The 23,777-nt window shown below is 41.8% G+C and overlaps 1 protein-coding gene across 3 annotated transcripts in view; it reads right to left on the reverse strand.

Annotated features, from left to right (window-relative positions):
- The window catches only part of cnksr2a (connector enhancer of kinase suppressor of Ras 2a), a 562,236-nt gene that overhangs the window by 60,572 nt on the left and 477,887 nt on the right, over positions 1 to 23,777 (reverse strand). For all 3 annotated transcript variants that reach the window (XM_072260647.1, XM_072260646.1, XM_072260648.1), the window contains exons 19-21: positions 19,150 to 19,220; positions 15,854 to 15,954; positions 12,725 to 13,235 (exon numbers count right to left, since the gene is read on the reverse strand). In XM_072260647.1, coding sequence (XP_072116748.1) covers positions 12,725 to 13,235; positions 15,854 to 15,954; positions 19,150 to 19,220 — 683 coding nt within the window. The remainder of the gene's footprint in view (positions 1 to 12,724; positions 13,236 to 15,853; positions 15,955 to 19,149; positions 19,221 to 23,777) is intronic.

Here is a 23,777-nt window from a genome sequence, read left to right on the forward strand (position 1 = left end):
TCCCGACTAACACGAGACAGCTGGCAACCCTAGCGCCCTAGCTAACTACTGATACTTTTGTGCCTCTTACTTCATCTTCAAATTGCTTAATGAGAGTGAGAGTGAGAGCAAGGGCTGTTGACCAAGATATCTACCAATAATCATGTGGTACAATGCTAACATATCCCAGCAAGATCAGTATTATTTTCATATATACATACAAATTATTTGTATCCTTTAAAATAACCATGAAATATGGGAATACAATTAAAAATATCCAGCATCATAAATTATTGATGTGTGAAAAATGTTGAATGATAATTTTAGTTTCTCAAGGTGAACAGCTATTCTGAAAGCTTGGTCATGTGTACTGGGAGACAAGTGTAAATGACTAAATATTAGGGTCATAAAATAGAAAATGCTAGAAAAACTCAGCAGTTTAGGGAGCATTTATAAAAAGAGAAAACAGTCAACATTTCAGGTCTGTGTCCCTTTATTGCGGGGGGGGGGGTTGAGTAGTTGATGCATTCATGTATCCATTGATTTGCACTGATCAGGAAGGCTCTAGGTCTGAGTCCATGCCAGACTTCTTACCAAACAATGATCAAATGTTTCAGCCTTAGGTTTCATGTGCACATGCTATCATTAAGGATAGGGATATTCTTTGTGTCTCCACACCCTCTAGTCGTTTAATTGTCCAGCACCATCCCCAGTTGGATGAGGCAGGTCTGTTGCTCAATAGATCAACTGGCTCTGTTCATTGCACACTGGATTTTGATGTTCCGCACAGAGTGCCAGCTTCACTAGTTGACTACTTACTGTTCCTGTCGCTGCTCCCACATATCCTGTGTTCCTCACTATATCAGGAGTGACCCCCTGTCCTGAGAGGAATGAAGGATATAGCAGACCAGGAGGTTCCAGATTATGGCAGAATACATTTCTGCTGTTGCTGCTGGCCCATTGTCACTGGCCAGACATATTATACTCTCCCATTTATTACAACAGTAATGCCAGACAGCACAAGGAAAGGTTCCCTCAATGTGAAGGTATGGGTTTGTGTCCACAAAATCTGTGCAGTGGTCACTTCTACCAATGCTATCATGCACGAATGCTTCTGCCACAAGCAGATGGCTGATCCAAGTTTCATAAACCTCGGACAGTAGGCAACTATCCACCTTAGTAGATGCCCTATTCCTGCGAATGGCTTTAGGAATCTTTCCAGTTGCTAATCCTGATACCATGATCAACTGAATAAATTGGTACCACCATGCCCACAGCGGACAGGCCTACTACTTTCATAAGAACAAGATCGTGAAGGTGGATGCAGACAGCCAGCTGTTATATCTCTCAGAGCTAATTGAGCCCATTAGAACTCAGGGCTAGGTTAAAAAAAGAGGGACACAGGTGATAATGGATCATATTCTGGTGAATGACATCTGATCCACATAAGAAAAGGGGGAGAAATTATGGAAATCCAAGTTGACTGAAAGAAAACTAACAGTAGCATTATCACACATAATGTAGGTTATGATATGCATTTCAGCCTGTGGGGAAACGAAGAGATACTGTGTGATTGTGGACTTCCACAACCTGATGACAGTTGCTTTGTACAGATGGTATTCTCAAGGTTGATGTTCCTGCTCTGTTTCGTGTGGGGCGGGGGGCTGGGGGGGGGGGAGAGAGGAGTTGATGACTGGGATGCTGTTCTTTTTTGTACGGGGTGGGGTGCTTGATGTTTCTCTATGAACAACTTCCATGTTCTTTCATTGGTTCATGGCTATCTGGAGAATACGAATTTCTGAGTGGTATATAGATACATGCTTTGATAGTAAATAAACCTTTGAACCTCTGTAGTTTCTCCATTGCATTTAACTGTCATCCTAACTGCTTGTTAAACTCATCATAGAAAGTTCAATACCATCACTCAAATCATAAACTCCCTTTCAGAGAAATTATACTTTTTCCTCCAGTGCTAATCTTTCTACTGTATTCTAAAAAAACAGTAAGAACAACGTGCTTTACACTTGTAGTTCATTGGTCTTCTGAAATTTTGAAAAAGTTAGGCTTTAAATTTGTTTTTTTAAATTTTGCCAAGCTCACCGACGATATGACAACAGTGGACTCATCAACAACAATGACGAGATGACCTACAGAAAGGAAGTGAAAGAGCTTGAGGCGAAGTACCAGGCAAAATAACCTCTTCCTCAATGCCAACGAGACAACGGAGATGGTTATTGACACCAAGAAGACCTGTTCCACTTACAGCCCCACTCACATTGGTGGCCAAGAATGGAAATGGTGAGCAGTTTCAAACTCCTGGGAGAGCACATCACACACAACCTCTCGTGGTGTCAGAACACATCCTACACAGGCAAGAAAGCTCACCAACACCTCTGCTCTCTGCGCAGGCTACGGAGAGCTGGTCTATACACGCCAACACTCATGACCTTCTACAGATGCAGAGCTGAGAGCACTCTAACGTGCTGCATCACTGTCGGCATGGAAACTGCACTGCGGCAGATGGCACGGCACTACAACAGGTGGTTAAAACTGCCCAGTGCTTTACTGGCACTAGCCTACCCACCATCAAATACATGCAATTTGAACAGAACGGTGCCAGAAAAAAGCCAGCGACTTCGTGAAGGATCCTACCCACCCTGCTCACGGACAGCTTGTCCCATTCCCATTAGGGAAGAGACTACACAGCATCCATTCCAGGACCACCAGACTCAAAAACAGTTACCTTCCCCATGCCACCAGGCTGATCAACCTCCATCCATTCACCCACCACCACCACCACTACACATAACCTAGTGTCACCTTGTGTACATATGCACATGTCTATGTATAGAACAGCTACTTGTACATTGTGCTTTATAGCAATGTTTTTATATTTACATTTATTATGTTTTATTACTGTGTTCTTCATGCTGATTGTGTTTTTTGTATGCTGCATTGGATCCAAAGTAATAGTCTGTGATGAGAGCCCTTAACAAGAATGGTTTGGACCCGCATCCGAAGCAAGGACTGAGACACGGTATCAAGCTGGATCGAGAACTGAGTACAAAACAAACGCTAGACATTATCACTGGTAGGGCTTAGATTGAGCACTGAACCTCAGTTCAATTGCTCTTTAAACACCGAATTCTTGGCACCCAAAACATGACTGCTAATTTGCGGGACAGTCCTGACCCCTTAAAGGAGCTGTGTCAGCTATCCACACTCCGGAGAGTTCGAGTTTCTAAATCTCGGAAGCAGGCACGTGTGTGTGTGTGTGTGTGTGTGAGTGAGTGAGAGAGAGAGAGAGATAGAGAGAGAGAGAGAGAGAGAGATAACAGGGCCCCCTTCCCTATAGCTGACTCCTAACGACTCTGGCTACTTGGAGAGACGGTGATGGAAGTTGTGGTTGAGAGCCGGATCCAGGATGTCTCTTTCAGGCACACAGCAGCTCTCCTTGTGTCCGAATCCTTCCTAGTCCACAAGGTATTGCCAAACACCCTGACCTGTTTCCCCTCAATAAACTTGGCTGGCATTGGGGCCAGTGGTGGTAGGGCTAGGGGGCTGGTGCAGACAGCTTTTAATTTAGAGAGGTGGAAGGGGGGATTGACCTTCAGGGTCTTGGGGAGCTGCAGTCTGTGAGCCACTGGGTTTACTTTTTCACTGGGTCGTCAATTTTCTGGATTCCATCTGGAGAGGCAAATCATGAGTGGACAACCAGACCTGTTGCCCAGGCTGCAAAGCAGGTCGCTGTCTTCTCCTTCAGTTCGCTTTGGTCTCCACCTTCCGGGCGGAGGCCAGCAAGATCTCTCCTGACCTACTCCATTTTTGCTTGCAGCATTGGATGAGATTTCGCCTGCAGGAACCCCAACCAGCTTCCTGTTCTGGAAAGAGAGGTGGAGGATAACCAAACTAGCACTAGAATGGTGACATTCTGTGTGCCAAATGTTGTAACGTGTTGTGGGTGATCTCTGCCCACATCAAAAGGTCACACCACTCATCAGGTCTTTCTGAGGCCAGGCATCTCAGGGTAGGTTCTAAATCTTAGTTGGTCCAGTCCATTTGAATGTTGGACTGAGGGTGAAACCCAGAGGAAAGGCTTGCTGTTGCGTCTATCAGTTTGCAGAACACTCTCTAGAAATGTGATTCAAATTGTGGACGACTATATCCATTGGGAGTCAATGGATTCTGGATCTGGTCCAAGGCAACTTAGGCCATCTCCTCTGCAGATGGTAACTAATCCAAGGCAATGAACTTGCAGGCTTTCGAAAACCGATCAACAATTACCCTGATGACCGACTTCCTCTTGGCTTGGTGGAAGACCCGTGACAACGTCCATGGAGACGTGTGCCCATGGTCTTTCTGGAACAGGTAGGGGGTGGAGAAACCTTTGAGAACAGGTATGGGGCTCCTTGTTCCGAGCGCACACCTCGCATCCCTGCATGTACTGCTGAACTTCTTTCATTACTCTGGGCCACTAGTACCTCCTCTTGATAATGTCGAGGGTCCTGAAAATCCCTGGGTGTGTGGTCATTCTCGACTAATGTCCCTATTGAAGTACCTGGGACTGGATGGAACTTGGAACGGACAGCCGATCCAGAGGACCGTTCTCAGGAATCTCTCCTTGTGCTTGGGCCTTGTGAGTAAGAGCATCGATTCCCCAACGAATTGACACTACCACCCTGGCTTGGGGCAAAATAGCGGTAAGCTGCTCCTTTCATTCCAGTTCGTCAAACTGACAGGACAAGGCATCTGGCTTCTGGTTCTCTGAGCCCGGTTGATAAGTCAAGATGAAGTCAAAGCGATTAAATAACAAACACCACCTGGCCTGCCTGGAATTCAGCCTCTTGGCCTTCTGAATATAAGCCAGGTTCTTACAGTCAGTCCAAACAATAAAAGGGTTCTTGGCTCCCTCTAGCCAGTGACGCCATTCCTTCAAAGCTAACAACTGCAAGAAGCACCTGATTCCCGATGTCATAGTTCCTTTCTAATGGGAATAACCACCTGGAGAAGAATGCACGTGATGGCATTGAGACAAGATGGCACCTACTCCGATGTCTGAGGTGTTCATCTCCATGTTGAAGGGAAGGTGTAGTTAGGTGAAAACAAGATGGGAGCTGTAGTAAACCGCTGTTTAAGCCCTTCAAAAGCAGCCTCTGCTTCAGTAGTCCAGACAAAAGGGCTGGTGGATTTCTTAGTTGGTGCTTCCACTCAGCTGAAATTCCTGATGAACTTCTGGTAGAAGTTTGCAAACTCCAGGAAACGTTGGACGTGTTTGATACTGGATATTGGTAGCCAGTCTCTGGCTGCCTGGGTCTTGGTAGGGTCCATCTTGAGATTCCCATCAGGGATGATGAAATCCAAAAATGAAACGGTTGTCACATGAAACTCAGACTTCTCCAACTTGACGTAAAGTCCATGGTCTAGAAGCCTCTTTAAAGTATCCCTGACGTGAGCAACGTGCTCCTCCATGGATTTCGAGAAGACTAGGTTATCATCCAAGCAGACAAAGGCATGCTTATGGAGAGTGTCCCAGAGCACGTCATTTATAAAGGCCTAGAAAATAACTGGAGTCTCAGGTTACCTCGCACTGAAGGCCTCCTTCTTTTTGGTTGCTGGTCTCGGGAGAGTCTGTGGGTCAGACCACCATGCCATAAAGATATCTTCTTACAATGACTGGACCAAGCAATGATTCTCCCCTCTCTTCATTCCACGGATGGGTTATGCTGGGACGGCCAAGGGTACCTGAGAATCAGGGGTTATGAGCAGCGAGTCAATAATGCAGAAACCAGTGTCTTCCACATGATCCCCTATCCTCATCTGCAATTCCACAGTCTGTTGTTGGATCCGCCTGGAACCTAGTGGGTGGCCATCCAAGACAGTTGCGGGCATGGGCTGGCTCAACTCTCACAGCGGTACCTCAAACTGACGGGCTGTTTCTAAATTCAGAAAATTACTGCTGCCCCTGAGTCCATAAAAGGCTTCACCTGCCTCAAGTTCTTATCCCAGGTGAACTTGGCCTTCAGCACGAAATCAGAATCTGTGGATTGGGTGCAGTGGCTACCACCGTCACTGTCCTCCCAGTGCTGGATGGTCTGAGCAGTTCCTCAGCTTCGGACATTCAGTCTGCAGGTGACCTGCTTCCCCGCAGTAAAAGCAGCAGCATTGATTCTGACGCTGGGACCTCTCATCAGCAGAGAGCCTTTTGTAACTGATCTGCAGAGGCTCGACAGTGTCCTGACCAGCAGATGGGTTGGTCATGGTCCGAGATTAGGAAATGGAACTACAATGCGTTGGGACCAGGCTTGGACTGGTCGACCGGAACCTCTAAGTACTCTGCTGGCTCTCCCAAGGCGAGGGCATCCTTCAGTTCATCTTGGAGCCCATAGCGGTACAGAGTGGCCAACCCTCCCCGTTCCAGCCGCTCTCCTGAGCCAAGCTCCGAAATTCGATCGCGTAGTCGGCCGCTTACCGTCTGCCCTGTCGTATCTTCATCAGACGGTCGGCTTGCTTTGGTGGGGTGATAGAACACCTTCCTCATGGTGTCCATGAATTCCTCCGAATCCAATCAAACCTCTGATGTACGTAACCAGTGCGCGGTGGCCCAGGCCAGGACTCTCCCAGTTACAAGAGAAATAATGATGGTCACCTTTCCACGATCCAAAGGGGACTGGGGATGGATGGAGTTCCAATACCAATGAGCATTGGATGAGGAAGCCATGTCAAGAACCCAGGTCACCGTTGAATCTCTCCGGGGTTGGAAGAGGTACTGGCTTCACAGAGTGACCGACTGGTTCTCCCGAGCGACTCTTGACTTTTTTCTTACAAAAGTTGACAACCAGTGACCTGCAGGCCGCGCATCTCCGGGCTGTGTCTGGAACCCCTTTTGCTGTGGCTAGCCACAGCAGACGAAAGACTCCGATACCCTGCTGGGTCCATACTGGCTCAGTCGTACTGTGACAAGAGTCCTCAACAAGGATGGCTTGGACTCAAATGCTGGCGTATACGAGGCGAGGATCGAGACACGGTATCAGTTCAGGTACTCTTTAAATACTCAATTCCTGGCACCCAAAACATGACTGCTGATTAGCGGGATGGTCCTGAACCCACAAAGTGGCTGTGCCAGCTATCCATACTCTGGAGAGTTAGAACATCTAAACCTTGGAAACAGGCATGCCTGGGTGTGTCTCGTAACGTAATCATTTTGCTCTCCTTTACATGAGCGTACTGAAGAATGTCAATAAACAATCTTGAATCTAAGGGACAGAATATATAAGTCTAGCCTCTTCTCACCTGCCTATTACCTCCCCCTGGTGCCCCTCCTCCTTCCCTTTCGCCTATGGTCCACTCTCCTGTCCTATCAGACTCCTTCCTTTCCTGTTCTTTATCTTTCCCACCCACCTGGTTTTACCGATCACCTTCTAGTTTGTCCTCCTTCCTCTCCCCGGTCTTCCTCCTTCCTTTCCAGTCCTGAAGAAGGGCCTTGGCCCAAAACATCAACTGCTTGTTCATTTCCGTAGATGCTGCCTGACCTGCTGAGTTCCTCCAGCATTTTGTGTGCGTTGGAGTGAATAAGCAGTTGACATTTCAGGCCGAGACTCTTCATCAGGACTGGAAAGGAAGGGAGAAGAAGCCAGAACAAGAAGGTTGTTCTTATTTTTTTTGGCTTCTTCCCCCTTCATTTCCAGTCCTGCTGAAGGGTCTCAGCCCAAAACCTCGACCGTTTATGCATTTATGCCTGACCTCCATCTTTTTGTGTGTGTTGCTGGTGGGAGAACTCACGCAATGTCGCCTTAAGCAAAGGGCTGGTTGATGATTCAGGTCTGAAAGTGCAGAGGCAAGTTAGTCAGTATAGAGATGTGCGAGGGAGCAGTGAGACCGAGGCTGGTAGATATTTAGTGGAACCAGATGAGGGGGCAATGATGAGCAAATGGAACCAGTAGGGGAAAGGTAAAGAAACCCAGGTGGATAGGTATGTGAGTGATGAGAAGATGGGCCTAAGTGGGGGAGGGTGATGAATCTAGGTAGAGAAGGGGGAGGAATGGAAATGGTGGTCAAAGAATGAGCAGAGCCCAGATAGACTGGTGTGAGTGCAACGGTATACTGTGGGTATGAGCACTTGGGAGACCACCAGGATAGACTTGCTAGATGCTGCAAGCTGCAGGTATCTTCTGCTGGGTGAAAACAGGATATTTTTCTCCCTTCACTCACTCCGTTCACCCCTCCCCCCCCAAAGCTTCCCAGCTGCAACAACTGGGGTCTGGCTTGAGCCGAGCCAGTTCTTTGTGGTGGAACTCTTGTTATAAGCCATGGATAAGATCTTTGGAAAATATGTGCAGAATTGTAGCAACAACTCATAAAAAAGAGACCAGAAATAAACCTTTACAGAACATACTAGGCAGATCAGTTATTAACTGAATGGAGAAAATGGACTATAATCAGTATGAATTTAGAAAATTCAGATTTTATGCTTGAGCAAAATTTGATGAAGCATTTCTTTCAGTTGAATTAGTAAGCTGTTGATCATAGGACTATTCCAAAACATCTGATATTCTAATGAAACAATAGGATGAATAAATTCTCCAAAACTTTATGGCTAACAGGACTACGTGGACCTCAAATATGGAAATGAAATGCTGTCAGATTCAAATAAGCTCCATAAAATATCAAATAATTGCAAATGGCCTGCCAAACGGTTTAACAAAATGTAAAGAATTCAGCATCTTTCTAAACAATTTTACTGAGTCCCCTCTTTAAAAAAAATGACATTAAAAACATCATGAAACACTTGGTTCTTCTGTCATTCTCCATGTAACAAAGTGACAGCTTCCACAACACATTTTTAATAGAGTTTGCGGTGGATGGAACAGAGCAGCTAAAATTAGGAATGCAGTACCCCACAGTGGAATGAATTAGCGAAGAAACGATGTGTAGGGTAGAGATTATACACTGAAGCTTGCCAGTTTCTACAAATTTAAAATTATACAGCTCTAAAAATTCAATATTTATGATAATCAGACTCACTACTTAAAAATATTCTATTTCTGCGACAATATGCAATACTGCTAACCTTTCTAAATGCACTAAGGTAAAACTGAATAAACATTTGAATTAATTTTGTTGTGCTTGCAAAAGCTTGAAGTAATGCAGAAGATAGATTTAAAGGCTCTAGCATCTGCAGGAATACTGATAATATCTGCTTGTTAAATGAATCCAGGATTTTTGCCTTCTCTGTTCAAGAGATTAATTCTATAACGTATACTTATCGGTCTTAAATTTGCCTTTCATTGATTTGAAGCCCAAATCTCCTTGTTCTACTCTGGCAATTTAGGTCTAAACTGATTTTCCATATTTTCCCAGTATGAACCCCAATATATCATTAATGCATGCTTTTAAGTTCAAAAAGACAGATTTCGTCCAAACCTTTCCCACAGCTCAACATTAATTGCTTGAGTAATGTCTCACCCAGCTAGTGACTCCAGTGCTATCAGTCGCCTTTACATCTCAATACTCAGAATTTGACATGATAGTTTAATGCTTTCTACAATGTGCTATTTAATTGTTACTTCCTCTGATTTGCAATCTGCTGTTTTCAGTGGGCCTAACTGTTGTGATGCAATAACCTAATATGTCACTTATAGTCAGAGGGATCTTTCAACTTCATCCTTTGTGGAGAAACATTGCTGCCCATTTTCTTTACTTTTATGCAGCCCTTTTAATCTCAAAATTGAACTATTCTAATCTGTGCTGGTTGACCCCCAACTTGAGCTGCTCTAGATGTGTGATCATCAATAGCAGCCCCGTCTCTGTTCTATCTGAAGCTGGCTCTCATTTGCCAATCAAGCCTTTGATCACTAAATGGTACGGGCTTCAGACTCGGCAGTGGTGCCTTTCTGAAATTCTCACTTTTCCTTTCCAAGCTCTGGATGACCTCAGTCCTCTCTCACTCTGTTCCTGCCTTATCATTAAAATGCTTCTGAAATTCTTAAATCATCCATGTCTGGTCTCTTGTAATACTCCAAATATTCCTGCCCCACCAGTGCTAGTGGTGCCTTTAAACCTCTCCATCTCTCTCCCTCTTCCTCTTTGGTAGCGCCATGTTTTTGAACAATCTTTTGATTGCCTCTTAATGTGTCTCATGTAATATCATATGAGTATAGTTCCCTGGGACAATTTAGTATATTAAAGTTTTCTACTCTTGATGTTTTCATTGAAGCAAAAAACAAATGCCTCCTTTTTTCCCAGTAATATTTTGTCCACTGACAATGTTTGTAGGTTCTGTGCTTTGTTCCCAAACTGGTTTCACATAATTCCAAGTCACTGATGTAAATCAGAAGCAACAGTTTCCTAACACTAAACAATCTAGCGTTTCACACAGATATTTTCCCCCAAACTTAACACAACTAATTTAACAAAGATTCATTACTTTATCAAATTACTTAATCTTCCGTAAATCATACCATGAGCCTGCACTGCTTTGGGTTGAACTAACACTTGCAGGAAGGTTTTCAAATGCTTTCCAGTAGTCTACATACAGCATTCAAGATTCCACAGTCTATTGGGAGTGATATTTCCTCAAAGGTTAAGAAAATTGGTTCATCAGATTATTTACATTAATACTTCCTTATTGTATTGATATTGACTAGAATAATTGCCATGTTTAGTTATGATAAATTATTGAGAATTCAGGGATTCTATAGTTCACCACAACTACCTTATTACCTTTTAAAACGGGGTATCAATTTCTAAAACACGGCCAATCCAATTTTAACCCAGTAGCTCTTCTATAGTGACATAGACATTCTTATAATGCATTGTTTTATTTTGAAAGACATCATCTCTAGGGCAGCTGTGGTGCCTCTGCGCAGGACAAAGAATAACACGACTCTTCAACTTATTGGAGTAAAAACTCCACATAGTTACATACAGAACACAAACCATAAGCTACATAGCAGGAGGCACAACACATTTATACTGTATAATTAAAAAAATAAAGAATGGGAGTCATAAAGTTAAAATAGCTTATTATTATTGTAATTTTTGCAAAATTAGTAGTTCTTTACGTGAAAGACAATCCAAAATTGAGATGATTGAGAGGTATTTATCACTTAATAGACCATTTAAAACCAACTTTTTTCAAAATATACGAGTTGTGACTGTTTCATTCCTTCTTAGTCTGGAACAAGTGCACAGGCACTGCAGGTTCATGCAGTGGAATGATTTCAGTGCTGAGTCTCGTGTCACATCAAGTGACACAGCAGGGAGGCCCTGGCAATAACCTCTGTGCATCACCTGAGGCTTTATCCTGCAATCATGCTGCATGCTAATGACTTTGCTGCTATTACGTTGAAACATCTAACAATGTTAATGTACTAAATTCATTTTTCATCAGTAAACAATAGTAACAACTGAACACTATATGTTATCAACTTGCGTTCTTGATCTAAAGTAACTAAGGTGTGCTTCCAAAGGATAAAGGGTAAATTTGACAAATAGGAAGTTATTTTCATGAATTAACATGATAGCTGAATATGGACATACCAAAACCGAATCACTGGGGATGTTAATGGTTATGCCAGAATAAGTGGGGTAGGGTTGATGCTGTTTATGCGTGGGAGGGGGGCAGGAGGCTTTGGGGTTCCTATATCTTTTCTGTCATTCATTCTTTGGGGGTTTTCTTCTTTAGTGAGGATGTCTGCAGAGAGTAAGAATTTCAGGTTGTATATTGTATACAGTCTCTGATATTAAATGGAACTACTGAATTGAATTTATGCAGTTGAAGGGAATAGGGTGGCAGTACGCCATGCTGATTGAACTAAGTAAAAACTATGGACAGCGAATAGTTACTAGAATCCAAAAGAAAATTCCAAATGTTACCAAGTATGTCATACAATCGTTTCAATAAAGTATTTAGTGTCTGCAACTTTCTTTGCACCTTTGCAATATTTCCAAAGGGATGAAAGTTGTTCTTTAAGCAGAAGAATATGGCCATAACTGAGGCAGAGTTAATAAGTCTATAGCTATACACGAGAGAGCCAGCTACACTTGTGGGGATCATGTTTCATGACTGGACAGTAAGTATACATCTTTACTTCACCCACACAAGCAAGCAAGGCTTAATGTTTGTGTGTTCTCAGTGAAAATATGCCTATGGGATGTTGGCAGGTTCAAGCATCCGTTACATTTACCAGCTTTGCCAATGTACTTGTACTTATGGAGGCATACACGTGACATTATGCTCACATATCAATATCTTATTTCCCCTCAAGTCTCACTGATTGGATTCTAATTAAAGAAATTGTTACTTCTTAGATTATATCAAATTAGAGCATTAGATTGATTGTGGTTTTGTTTAAAAGTATTGGGTTCAGCTCCTATATTTTGATAAAATTATTTTTGTGTATTTGCTATAGTCTGATTTTCCCCGCATCAGCCATCAGTTCCTAAACAGAATGGATTATGAACAGCAAACCGTAAACCTGAGAAGATGTTTGTAATTGTGTATATCGAGGAACTAATCCACTGCCTGTGGCATTTCTGCTAAACCTTAAGCGATTTCACCTTTAATCTGCTAGGTACTTCACTGCCTGAGGACCGAATTTAATCATAAATCAATTGCATTAACCTTTCGTTTCAGTAGAAACATACATCATTTTAAATCCCTTAAGTGTTAAAATGGATATCTAATTGAAATTGAAAGAAGTGCTTTTGTTGATCTGAAATGTCGAAGGTGATGTATGCCTCTTACCTTTATCCTCTTGCTTTTCCTCTTTGATTTCTTGCTTCTGAACCAATTCAGCCTGAGCTCCCGGGAGACAGATTGAGGAGTTCTGGCAAGAATGGGTGAATCCGCCATCTCGAGGTAGTGTGAAACTGCGCGGTTTACCCCCTCCAGCACTGAGCCCTGACCATCGCTCACCCTCTGCTAATGGGAAGGGTCCATAGTGATCCTGGATCTGGCACCGCTGTGCTGGTAGAGTTGACTGCCTCCGATGTTCTGGTGTTGGTAAGCCTGCTTCACCAAACACAGAATCCTCGAGAGGAAGAGTCTGGAGATAGTGCAGCCCTGAGCTGGTCAATGGAGTCTCTATTAGATCCTGCCACGAGCGCCGTTCCCAAGCCCCGGGTTTACGAGCAGGAGATTCTATACTTGCGGAAGGTTCCGGCCGGAATTCCTCATGGGACGAATGTGAATGAGAGGTCTCCGTTGAAGACAGTCTGTTATGTTTAGGTTCAAGATATGGACTAGCACAGTTCACCTTAAAATGATAATATAATGATCAATAAGTAAATATAAAAAGAATGATTTTGATTTATGTATTACAAATTATTAAAAATAGAGCAGTGTTTCACAATAACTTTTTTTACTGACCAACAAAGGTATTCATCACATCCTAGTTCAATAATGAGTTTTATTCCCTTTGTTGGAGTTTGGAGGAGTCTGCAAATACTTTTACTTGTGCTGCTGAATGAAAGTTACAAGTTGAGAGAGGAACAAGACTTTGTAGTCAACTTTCCCACATAAATAAATTGGATGTGATTTCATGTGCTATAACCAAGTGTTTCTTGTGCTGTACAAAACCAGAACATGTTATTCTTGTCTGTAACAAGGACTTAGGGAAATACAGGAAAATCAACTTTTAATTATTTCACTTAGTAAAATATATGGATTATGGGAAAGAAACTTTTCTTTCTTTAGCTATAAACATTAAATAAGTACACAGGTATTGGCTGATAGTTACATCACCCCTGGACATCACTTCACTGATGTGAATGGAAGATAGAACATACAACATAGAACAGTAGAGCACAGGAACAGGCCCTTTGGCCCATAACGTTGTGCTGAACCAGCTGAAAAGTAAATTTAAAATATCTCAAACACTAATCCCTCCTACTTACACTGTGTCCATATCCCTCCATCTTCCTCATATTCATCCAAACATCTCTTAACAGCTTCCACCACTCTCTGAGTAAAAAAAACTTGCCCCTCACATCCCCTTTGAACCTACTCCCTTTCACCTTCAAAGCATGGCTTCTGTTATTAGACATTTCTACCCTGGGAATCAGATACTCCCTGTCTTCTCTATCTATGCCTCTCATAAACTTTACCTCCTTCACTCCAGAGAAAACAACCCCAGATCGTTCAGCCTCTCATGATAGGACACAGCCTCTAAACCAGGCAGCATCCTGGTAAACCTCTTCTGTACACTCTCAAAAGCCTCAACATCCTTCCTAACAGGGGGTGACCAGAACTGTATGCAATACTCCAGATGTGGCCTAACCAGAGTTTTATAAAATTGCAACGTAACCTCTTGACTTTTGAACTCAATGCCTCGACTAATAAAAGCAAGCATTCCATCAGACTTCTTAACCACCCTGTCAACCTGTGTAGCCACTTTCAAGGAGCTATGAACTTGGACCCCAAGGTCTCTCTGCTCAGCAACACTGTTAAGGAACTTGCACTGAACAGCGTACAGTCTCCCTGCATTTGCCCTACCAAGGTGCAACAACTCACATTTATCTGGATTAAACTCCATCTGCCCTTTCTGTAACTGGTCTATATCATGCTGTAATCTTTGCCAGTCTTCTACACTATCCGTATCTCCATCAACCTTGGTGTCACCTGCAAATTTGCTAACCCACCCATCTACATTTTCATCCAGGTCATTTATATACATCACAAACAGCAGAGACCCCAGCACAGATCCCTGCAGAACACTACTAATTACAGACCTTCAGCTCAAATAAGTCCCTCTGACTGCTACCCTCTGTCTTCTTTGTGTAAGCCACTTCTGAATCCAAACAGCCAGTTCGCCGCAGACCCCATGCACCTTAATCTTTTGGGTTAGCCTCCCATGAGGGATTTTCTCAAACACCTTACTAAAATCCACGTAAACAAAATCCACTGCCCTATCTTCATCAGTTCCTTCTGTCACCATGTCAAAAAACTAAATCAAGTTGGTAAGGCATGACTTGCCCCTCATAAAGCCACGCTGTCTCTCCCTAATTAGGCCATGGATTTCCAAATGCTCATGTATCCTGTCCCTAAAAAATGTTGCCAGCAACTTCCTTACAATATACAATGATGAGTATGATTGTAACCTGGACTCACATTCATATTGATGTTTATGACTGAAAACACATGCCCTCCCTTAAAGGAAAACATGCAATTTAAATAGAGACAATTGGAAAAAAGATCAAAGTATTTAAATACTTCAAAAACTAAACTTAATTGACAAAGACATTGAAAGTATCATATCAGCAAAGATACTCTTGATGTATTGGTACACATTTAATGGTGTCCTGATGCAGAGTCTCAACTAAAAATGTCAATTGTCCCCGTGCCTCCACAGACGCTGCCTGACTGCTGCTTTCCTTCAACAATTTGTTTTTGTTATATTAATATTGGCGATTTATTTCTTTGACAAGATGCACAAATTTAAAGTTCATAAATAGTCAATTTAAAAAAAGATCATCTAGATCTGCCAGCATATGAAAGACCTCTGAATGATTAAGAATTCTAAAATTATGGTTTTGAATTAAGCATCCTGGTTCTGATAACACGGAATATACCACAGTTACAATGCTTTGGTCTATCTTATTTACTAAATGTACACAGTCCATTTAAATTAATTTGCCAAATGTTAACTGAATCCTATTGTCACTGAACTACTGTACAGCTGGAAAAAAAATTGTGAATTGATATTTGTCCAAACTTATACCATTCATCGCTCCTGTTATTACTGATGGATTCTGTTTCTGTTGAGAGCACAGAGACTTGCAATTGACTGATATCAACTGGTAAGTCTGCAGGAGAAACAGACTTGACTGTTTATTCTTCAACGTTAACCTATAATTGAAAAAAAAACACACTCACTGAAGGCGGTCGAGGGTAGGTGTCATAAGGAGGTGGTGGGCTCTCTTGCTTGGGTGTTGATGGTGTGTCTGCATCCTCTTGTTCGCTTTCACTCCAATAATCTATCATGATAAAAAGCTAGTTGCTAATTACTTGAGCTATTTAAACGTCATACAGTGAAAGTTATAATTTCCCATACATTTCACATTTGTTAATGCAGCTTGTTTCATCAATGCTTAGACCTATTTCCAAGGAATGCAATCAATCCAGTATTTGCCACTTTGGTTTTGCTGACTATATTCAGTACATATGAATCCCATCTTATAATAATAATAATGTGAGATCATTCAGCCACTGGATCCATGCTAGCCTCTGGAGTCCATTCCTATTATTCACATTCCTTCTCTATTTACCTGCCCTCTGTAACTAACACATGGTCCATTTTGATTCCTTTTGCTTTTAACCTTCACCGTAGTTGCTCAATGTGTATTGCAGACCCTAAAGGAAAGGAAAGGTACGTTGCATCCGGAGTTTCTCCAGTTAGCGGATGATTTTCCTCCACGCCTGTCTGACGTACTGGGGAACTGCGTAGGAGGCAAGTTACAGCAGAGGTTTGCCATTGCCTTCTGCTGGGTGAGTTTCCAAATAGATCACCAGCTTATAACCCAGTACAGATGGAAAGCGTGCAGGGGAGCCGGCTGGATTCCAACTGGGGACCTTTCATCCCGAAGTCCGGCACTGATGCCACTATGCCACCAGCTGGGTCGCAGCCCCTAAGCACTGTGTGAAAACCAGGTTTTTCTTCACCTGCCACCTTTATGCAGATAATACCTTGGTACTTTAAACCTCATGACAATTGACAGACAACATGTTCAAAACTACGTAAACCTTGACCTTAAACTTTCTACTTCAAAATATCGTGGTGCCAGGAAGCTGCATGTCTTAATAAATATTATAATAATAGTGGGAGTTTCAGATTTAACCTGCTTTATCTTAATTTACTTATAAGATAGAGAAATCCATTCATTCCATTGGGTTCATTCTAGCTGCCATCTGACCCATTCCCTGTTCCCCGCTACCCTTGGGTCTTCTTCTCTGTCTAATGAACATCAACTTTCCTTTGAATATTCATTTTTATCACTTGCCTGCAGGAGGGGTTATTTAGAGCAGTCAGTAAACCTACTAGTACATCTTTAAGATGTGGGAGAAAAGGAAAGCATCTGGAGGAAACCCACATTTTCCCAGGGAGAAGATGCAAAAACCCACTCAGATTGTACCCAAGGATCAAAGCTGGGCCACTAGCATCCTGAGGCAGCAGTGCCAACTTCTGTCCCACTGTGTCGCTGCTTTCTGGGATTACCTCTGCTTGCTTGAGTTTCCCAAGGTTCATGAAACCTGGCGGCTGAAGGGCGGCGTGGCTATATTCACGAGAACAGTGGGTGTTCATCGGCGCTGCTTGTGTGCCAGAAGGGGAAGGAATGCTCCTATCCAAACTCCACATCCTTTCCCATGCTATACAATGACCTCTGGAATAAAGGGTTAAAGTCAACCTCCCACTTTCCTTCCATCAGGGGATCAATGCTGGAATCCAGTTTTTAAAAAAGTTCTTAATACTGTGAAAAGGCAAAATATTGACACTTAAGTTTCCTCTCTGCAGTTCTGCTCAGAAAGATCACCCCTTTCAACATCAGGCTTGTATTTGCATATCAAAGACAAGACTTCAACTGTACAGAAGCATATAAAATGGTAAAATACACAAGGCAAAATGATGCTGATTTTTAAATTAACTCGAGTTGACTGATGCCAAAATGGCTGTAAAACTAATAATTATTAGAAATGAATTGACCAGAGCAGCCCTATTTTTGAGCTTTTCTGCCTAAGTGCTGTTCCATACACTTCTGTTACAAGAACAGATTGAATTAAAACCGACAGACAGAATGAATTCTCACCACATTATGTAAATTTAAGCATTCAAATCACCTGTCTTTTATTACTAAGTTAAATCATAGCAGCAAACTTATGAAGTGATAATTTTGAATACAAATCTGTTTATTTTTAATATGTATGTCTAGAAAAATGAAGAAAATCAGTATTTGTAAGAAAGTATAGGGCACCGTGCTGAGTTTTCACGAATTATTAAGAACATAAAACAACACATTCTGTTGTAGTGCTTCAATTGAATTTTATCTAACCCATAAAAAGCAAATGTTTCATAGTCACTTGGTAGAAATTGTTACCCTTTTCTCTTCGTCTTAGCATATGTATCAGTGGTAATCATTTTGGAAAAAGAGTACTTTTAATCTAAACTATCTGGCAGGAAACTTGGATTGCTCTGGACACCCCATGCTTCACTCAACTTTATTCTCAATTGGTTGAAAGCATTTTTGTGTGGAGAGTAATACCGGAAAATAACTAATGACAATGATGCCAAATTGTATTTATAGAGCAGTTTAACATGGTAAAACAGCTCAGCATGCTTCATAGACACATTTGATAATCTGATTTAGCATCGAGCCACATTAGGGTATATTAGGACCACCATCACCATTAAGTGCCATGTTGTATGACGTGGGTGATCATGGTCTTGACCATGATCGGTCTTGGCAAATTTTTATACAGAAGTGGCTTGCCATTGCCTTCTTCTGGACAGTGTCTTCACAAGGTGGATGACCCCAGCCATTCATCAGTACTCTTCAGAGATTGTCTGCCTGGTGTCAGTGGACACATATCCAAGACTCGTCATATGTAGCAGCTGCTTATAGGGCTGCCCGCCACCTGCTGCCATGGCTTTACGTGACCCTGATCGGGAGGGGGGCTAAGCAGCTGCTACACCTTGCTTAAGGGTGACTTTCAGGCTAGAGGGAAGAAGTGCCTTACACCTCCTTTGTTAGAGGCATATCTCCACCCCACCACCCTATATATTAGGGCAGGTGATCAAAACATCATAACGTCAGATTCATAAGGTGGCTCAGAAGAAAGAAAAGAAGGAAGGTTTAAGGAGAGAATTCTAGAGCTCACAGCGTGAGCTACTGAATGCATAATTACAAAAGGAGGATTGACGAAAACTGGGAACGCGCAATGGATGGAGCATTGTATGGCCGGAGGAAGTTATGTTCCAATGGAGGATAGGAAAACACGGATGAAAATTTTAAAATCCATTTGTTGATGGATAGGGAGATGGGCAATGGTCAAGAGTGCAAAGGTAATTGGTGAACAGCTAAAAGTATGATCACAGCGTTAAATAAGAAAGTGGTATTTGAAAAATCCACTTGAATGTGGTATACAATTATTGCAGATAGTTATACTGGTTACTGTACCTTGATCCTGTCTGAGTCGTTGTTCTTTCTCTGCATACCCCACTGTAGCCAAGCCTAGTCTGCTTAGCCACCTGTTAATAAGGAAAAAGACAGTAGTCACATGATTAAGCTTTGGAAATGCTGGAAGTGCTGAGTTAAAAAAAACAAAGATGAGACAAGAAGAAGTAGTTTGGCACTTCTCCACTTTAACTTCAAGATATACTTACAAATCGGAATCATTAACAGCACTGTCAGTTGTAATCATGTATGTAGTGGCTTTTAAAATCATTGTATGCGGGTCCTTTTATTGGTCAATTGCTTGGGATAAATCAATATAATTTGCGTAACTGTGGTTGGCATTTGTCATCCTATATCTTTACACGGAAAAGAAGCTGAAGTCATCCATTCAGCCCTTTGTGTCTGCTCTACCACTTAATAACATCATGGTTGATCTTTTTCCCCAGAGCCACTTTCCCACACAAGCCCATTTCCTTCATCTTTATCACTGTGATGCATCCCATGGGATTCATATCCTGTTCATGAAACGTTCTTCAATTACCTGACTGATTTCTGCATCTTGGATTTTACAGTCAAGCGTGCCACTGCAGTTATGTATGGGAGGTGCTCACATGTGCATCAATGTCTAGATTCTCTGCAAAGTGGAGAATAATGACAGGTACGCCAGGAAAACAGTTTTGCTGAAAATGCATGGCCAGGTTCTGGTGCCCAAAGTCCAGTAGATAGTTCCAGCTTTTAAACTTTCAGTCAGACATTACCAACACTAATGAGATTTCTGTAAAGTTTCACTATTACGATAGGGCTAAAAAATAATGTACCCAGACAAATATTAAATAGAATGGAAGAAAGCAACATGCGGAGTTGGGTTGGGGTTAGTGGGTGAAATATGAAGACTGAAAAACTCAAAGTAATCTCAATAAAGCCACAGTGATAGAACAGGCAGCAGTCAACCTCTTCCAAGTAGCTGGCGTGTTCAGTTAAAATTTCTAGTAAGGCTGCATGATAACGGTTACCCCGATTGCCTGTTTTTTACCAGTACTCGACAAAACTGGCAAATGAAGACTAGATTAAAGTATTTACAATCCTTTCCTTATCCTCTGACCTCCCCTTTGTGAATAAGCATCCCCTTAGGATTGCACACAATGTGACACCTACCATTCCACATTGGCACCTGTTATCTCCTTACCAGCTATGATGGTTATGGCCTCTTCCAGCTCATTTCCCGCTGACAGGAGGCAGGTTGACACTGCACAGCATGCAGTGAAGCCTACCTCTCAATATTCCCCTAACATTCCACCATTGACACCTCCCCATTGGCTAGCTAGATATTAGGACTAACACTTAAACTAGATGAAGGCAAATAAAAAAATTAGAAATGCATATAAATGAAAAAAAAATAATCATTATGAAATGGACATTAACTCATTGGTCAATTATCATGATAAAGCCAGTGTTATCAAGGGCATGACTTTTGTTTGGTTAAATCTTGGTTTAGTACCGTTCACTTTCATCCATACTATTACCATTCCACGAAACATTTGTGATTGGTCAATAAATTATAGCACTTTGATTTATGTTCACAGCTGTGCTGATCAATGAAATAACTGAACAGATTTCTGTGTATCTTATGCAGGAAGAGAAATCAATTATTCATCTTCAAAAAGAAAGATAAGATCTGGGAAGTAGTCATCTCCAGTCCTCAAATATACTGCACAACACGTCTTTTGTTTACCACGCAGAGAAGAAACAAAGAGCACATTTCATTAAAAATATTAATCATCATAGTCTCTTCTCACAAATTCCATCTTGGAATCTCTAAAAAAACATAGCAAGGAAGGTATTTTCAGCAAAGCTCCTAGAGGAAAGGTATAAACTGATATTTCTGCCATCCCCCTTGGATGACTGCCAATTTAATATTAAAGTTACCAGGGACAATTCCTGGGAAAGTTCTATGTGATATATTTTGATGCAAAACGTTAATAAACATTATCACATCATCATTTTATGCAGACAGAGAAGTAACATCTCTGATCAATAAAATAATGTTGTATAAAATGGAAATGATTTAGTTGGGGAAGAAAGCTCACTCTTAAGAAGATACAGAAATATAGCCCCTCAGTTTTCCATTTGAAGTCTTGAGTCTGAGCTAGTTCGTTGTTTACAGTTTACTAAGAAAATAAACAGAAAAATTGTACACCAAAGTAGACATGTTCAAATGACTTCCTTCGTTACCTAGAAATCAACTAATTCATTGAAAACCTCAAATGGAAAAGTGAGCTGACTTGTTTCTGTTTCCTCTTAAGAATGAGTGAATGTTCTTCCTCGGCTTAATCAGTCTAATTTCTACATAACCTGAATCTACTGATCAGAATCTTACTTCCGTGTGTCTCTGCGCAGAACATGCTATCTGACCTGGTGAGCTTGTCTGAATTTTCTAGCCCACAAATTAAAAAAAGGCAGTGAATTGTCAATACTAAGAGGAATTTTCCTAAAATTCCCTTTTCCATTAATTTGGCTGCATGCTGTCTGAATGCAGTCAGACAGTATCTGATGTGGCCATAACTGATGTAGAAGCTGAACATTCCTTCTCTAATGCAGTATCATTGGTGAGGCAATTGCTCACATTTCTTCTCTGGAAGATGATAATCTGTCACTGGGACAGTTCCACAAACCTTGAAACTTCCTAAATATCTTCCCCAAATGCTATGTGAACATAGATAACAAACGTTGGGGGCTATTTCACTATGAGAGGGAGAGAGCATCACAAAGAACTAGATCCAATCTTAGTGACACCCATACAATATATTAGTGAGTTTATTCAGTTCCTTTGTCCAGAGGCCAATTTGACTGACTGGCCTTCCCTCAGAAGTGGGTACTGTTCCCATTCAGTTATACTCTTGCTGTTTCTGGTTACATTCTGAGTGAGATGGTGGTTGCAATTTTTTTTTGAGGATTTGGGGTATTGGATTAGGGTCTAACAGGTTATTTCTCTTGTAGTTAAATGTTATTTATGCTTGTGAATTTTCAGGAATTTTGTAGTAGAACTGGTTCTGTATTTCTGTAGTTTCTTTGCAAGGCTGAGATGTCACAGCAGTGTAAATCAAGTCTGTCCTTGTCTCCCAGGCCATTCTTATCAGAGAAGATTCCCATACCTGTCCTGCATGAACCAGCTTTCAGTATACATAGAGACCACGAGGTTCTGTTTCACAGTTAGTTGGTTGCAGTCAGAGTTAGTTACCTGCCACAGTGCTTTACTGTTATTCTTTGTTATGAATAGCTAATAAAGCACTTGAAAACACAAAGTCTGTCCTTCATTGTTGACTTCTAAAGAACCTTCTGGACAATATCATCTCCAGATCTGAAAACAATAATTGCAGGGGTTTTGGGGCAGAGGTGGTACTTTGAAGGAATGTCTGGTGATTGCACAGAGGGGTCAGTGATCACACACTGACTGTAGAGTTGCTGTCGCCAGGAGTCAAGGAGAGGAAAGTTGGCTTTTGTCAGAGACTAGTGGCTGAAATGCTCCTGGTAAACAACAGGCTCTTCTGTGAAAAGTGTAATAATCCTTCCTTCCCTCAAGCTAGCAAGTTTGGAAAGTGGAAGGGAGATACAAATCTGTGGCATGTAATCTTACTAAATTGTTTTAATGCATAATCTGCATTCTGAAGAGAGTCCGTGCACCACACAAATACCACACTATCTCAATTATTAAAACTAGACATGGGAAGGTTCAACGCAAGTTTAACTTGATTTCAAGTTTTTTTTCCACATCTCAGCATATCACGCAATCTCCACTCAGTGGCCACTTTATTAGATAGACCTGTACACCTGCTCGTTGATGCAATAATCTAATCAGCAATCATGTGGTAGCAACTCCATGCATAAAAACATGTAGAAATGGTCAAGAGGTTCAGTTGTTGTTCAGACTAAACATCAGAATGGGGAAGAAATGTGGTCTAAGTGACTATAACTATGAAATGATTGTTGGTGTCAGATGGGGTAGTTTGAGTATCTCAGAAACCGGGTTTTTCATGCACAACAGTCTCTAGAGTTTACAGAGTATGGTGCAATAAACAAAAAAATAAGCATCCAGTGAGTGGCAGTTCTGTGGGTGAAAACGCCTTGTTAATGTGAAAGGTTAGAGGAGAACGGCCAGACTGGTTCAAGCTGACGGGAAGGTGGCAGTAATTCAAATAACCATGCATTACACCTGTGATGTGCAGAAGAGCATCTTTGAATCCACAACATATCGGACCTTGAAGTGGATGGGCTACGACAGCAGAAGACCATGAGCATACAGTCAATGGCCACTTTGTTAGGTCCAGGCGGTACCTAATAAAGTGGCCACTAAGTGTAGACACACCCATTTCGAGTTGTTTGAATCTTACTGAATGATGACTCAGTATCAACAATGTACTTTTTCAAACTGTCTTTAACATAACAAATACATAACTTCATATCAATTAAATCAGACACAAAATGCCATAAGTTAAAGAAGGGAGACTAGTGACCTGACTAGAATCTGGTCAGAGAGATGGGTTTGATGATGGAGAAAGAGAGGAAATTCTTAAAACTCTGGGCCTAACACTGAGGACCCAAGGAGAGAGAAACTAAGTAAGTCTCAGAGGCCT

The sequence above is a fragment of the Mobula birostris genome, chromosome 6 (assembly GCF_030028105.1).
Source record: "Mobula birostris isolate sMobBir1 chromosome 6, sMobBir1.hap1, whole genome shotgun sequence".
NCBI classification, from domain to species: domain Eukaryota; kingdom Metazoa; phylum Chordata; class Chondrichthyes; order Myliobatiformes; family Myliobatidae; genus Mobula; species Mobula birostris.